Source organism: Monoraphidium neglectum, assembly GCF_000611645.1.
Source record: "Monoraphidium neglectum strain SAG 48.87 unplaced genomic scaffold scaffold00771, whole genome shotgun sequence".
NCBI classification, from domain to species: Eukaryota; Viridiplantae; Chlorophyta; class Chlorophyceae; order Sphaeropleales; family Selenastraceae; genus Monoraphidium; species Monoraphidium neglectum.
In genome coordinates this window covers 5,003-6,175 of record NW_014012857.1, presented here as the reverse complement: position 1 = coordinate 6,175, position 1,173 = coordinate 5,003, and the positions used below count along the sequence as shown (strand labels likewise).

The following is a 1,173-nucleotide window of genomic DNA, read 5'->3' as shown; positions in this document are numbered from 1 at the left end:
AGCCGCAGGTGCGCGGGCAGCTCCGACGACGGCGGCGAGCCGGGCCCGGCGGGCGTGCGGGGCGCCGCGGCGCGGCCGGGCGATGCTGGGGGCGACGACCACGCGTGCTGCGGCCGACCGCCGCCGGGCTCCCCGCCCGCGTCGCCGTCCCACAGCCCCGCGGCTCTGAGCCCCTCCAACTGCTCCTGCTCAGACAGCTCCCGCCCGCCCCGCTCCGCCGCACCGGCAAAACCGCCCGAGCCCTCAGCCGCCCCAATCAGCTCGCGCGCCGCGGCGTCGGCGTCGCCGTGGTGCTGCCTGAGCACCGCCGACGCGACCGCTGTGGGAACGGCCGGGAGCATCTCCTGCAGGCGGCGCAGCGCCACGGCGTGGGCGGGGTCCTCAGGGGGCCCCGCCGCGCGCCCGGCGCCGGCCGAGCGCGCCGCTTGGTTGCCGGGCGCGGCCGCGGGCGCGCCGCTGGTGGCGCCGCTGGTGGCTCCACTCAGCAGGTCTTCCGCCGCCGCGTTGACGTCGCCGCCGCGCCGCGCGAGCGCGGCGACGGCCGCGGTGGGGGCGACGGCCTTGAGCGTTGCGCAGAGCTCCAGGGCGGCCGCCGCGGGCACGCCCTGGGCCGCGGCCAGCATGACAACCTCGTTCACACGCGCCGCCGCCGTCGCCGCCGCGCCGGGCGACGCCGAGCCCGGCTCGCCCCAGCCGTCGCGGCGCGGCGAGCCCCACGCCTCCGGCGTCGGGGGCGCCGCCGCGGCGGCGGCAGCCGCGCCAGCAGCGGCGGCGGCATCCCCCTTCTCTTTGATCGTCCTGATTGCGACCGCAAAGTCATTGTCGCAGTCCTCCATGATGGCGGTACACAGCGCCTCACCAAACTGCCGCTTCAGCCGCTCGAACTCGAGCCAAAGCTCAAGGTTGTCCCGCCCAGACTCTCCCGCGGCAGAGGCACCGCCGCCGCCCGCGCCCAACTCGCCGAACGCGCCGCCGCTCAGCGCGCGCATCAGCTCCCCGTCGTCCTCGGCGCCCCTGGCGCGCCGCGGGCGCAGCACGGCGCGGCCCGCGGGCAGCGCCGCGACGGCGGCGTCGGCGGCGGCGTCGGCTGCTGCGAGGTCAGGGCGGTCGCGGCCGGCGATGAGGGCGTCAAGGGCGGCGACGCGGGGGTCGCTGATCTGCTGGACGTACCCC

General features: G+C 79.1%; 1 protein-coding gene across 1 annotated transcript in view; it reads right to left on the bottom strand.

Annotated features, from left to right (window-relative positions):
• MNEG_5240 (hypothetical protein) overlaps nt 1-1,173 on the bottom strand; it is a gene marked incomplete at both ends in the record, with an annotated part of 5,778 nt that overhangs the window by 1,720 nt on the left and 2,885 nt on the right. Inside the window, one exon of the mRNA XM_014046281.1 lies at nt 141-1,090. Within this exon, the coding sequence (XP_013901735.1) occupies nt 141-1,090 (950 nt within the window). The remainder of the gene's footprint in view (nt 1-140; nt 1,091-1,173) is intronic.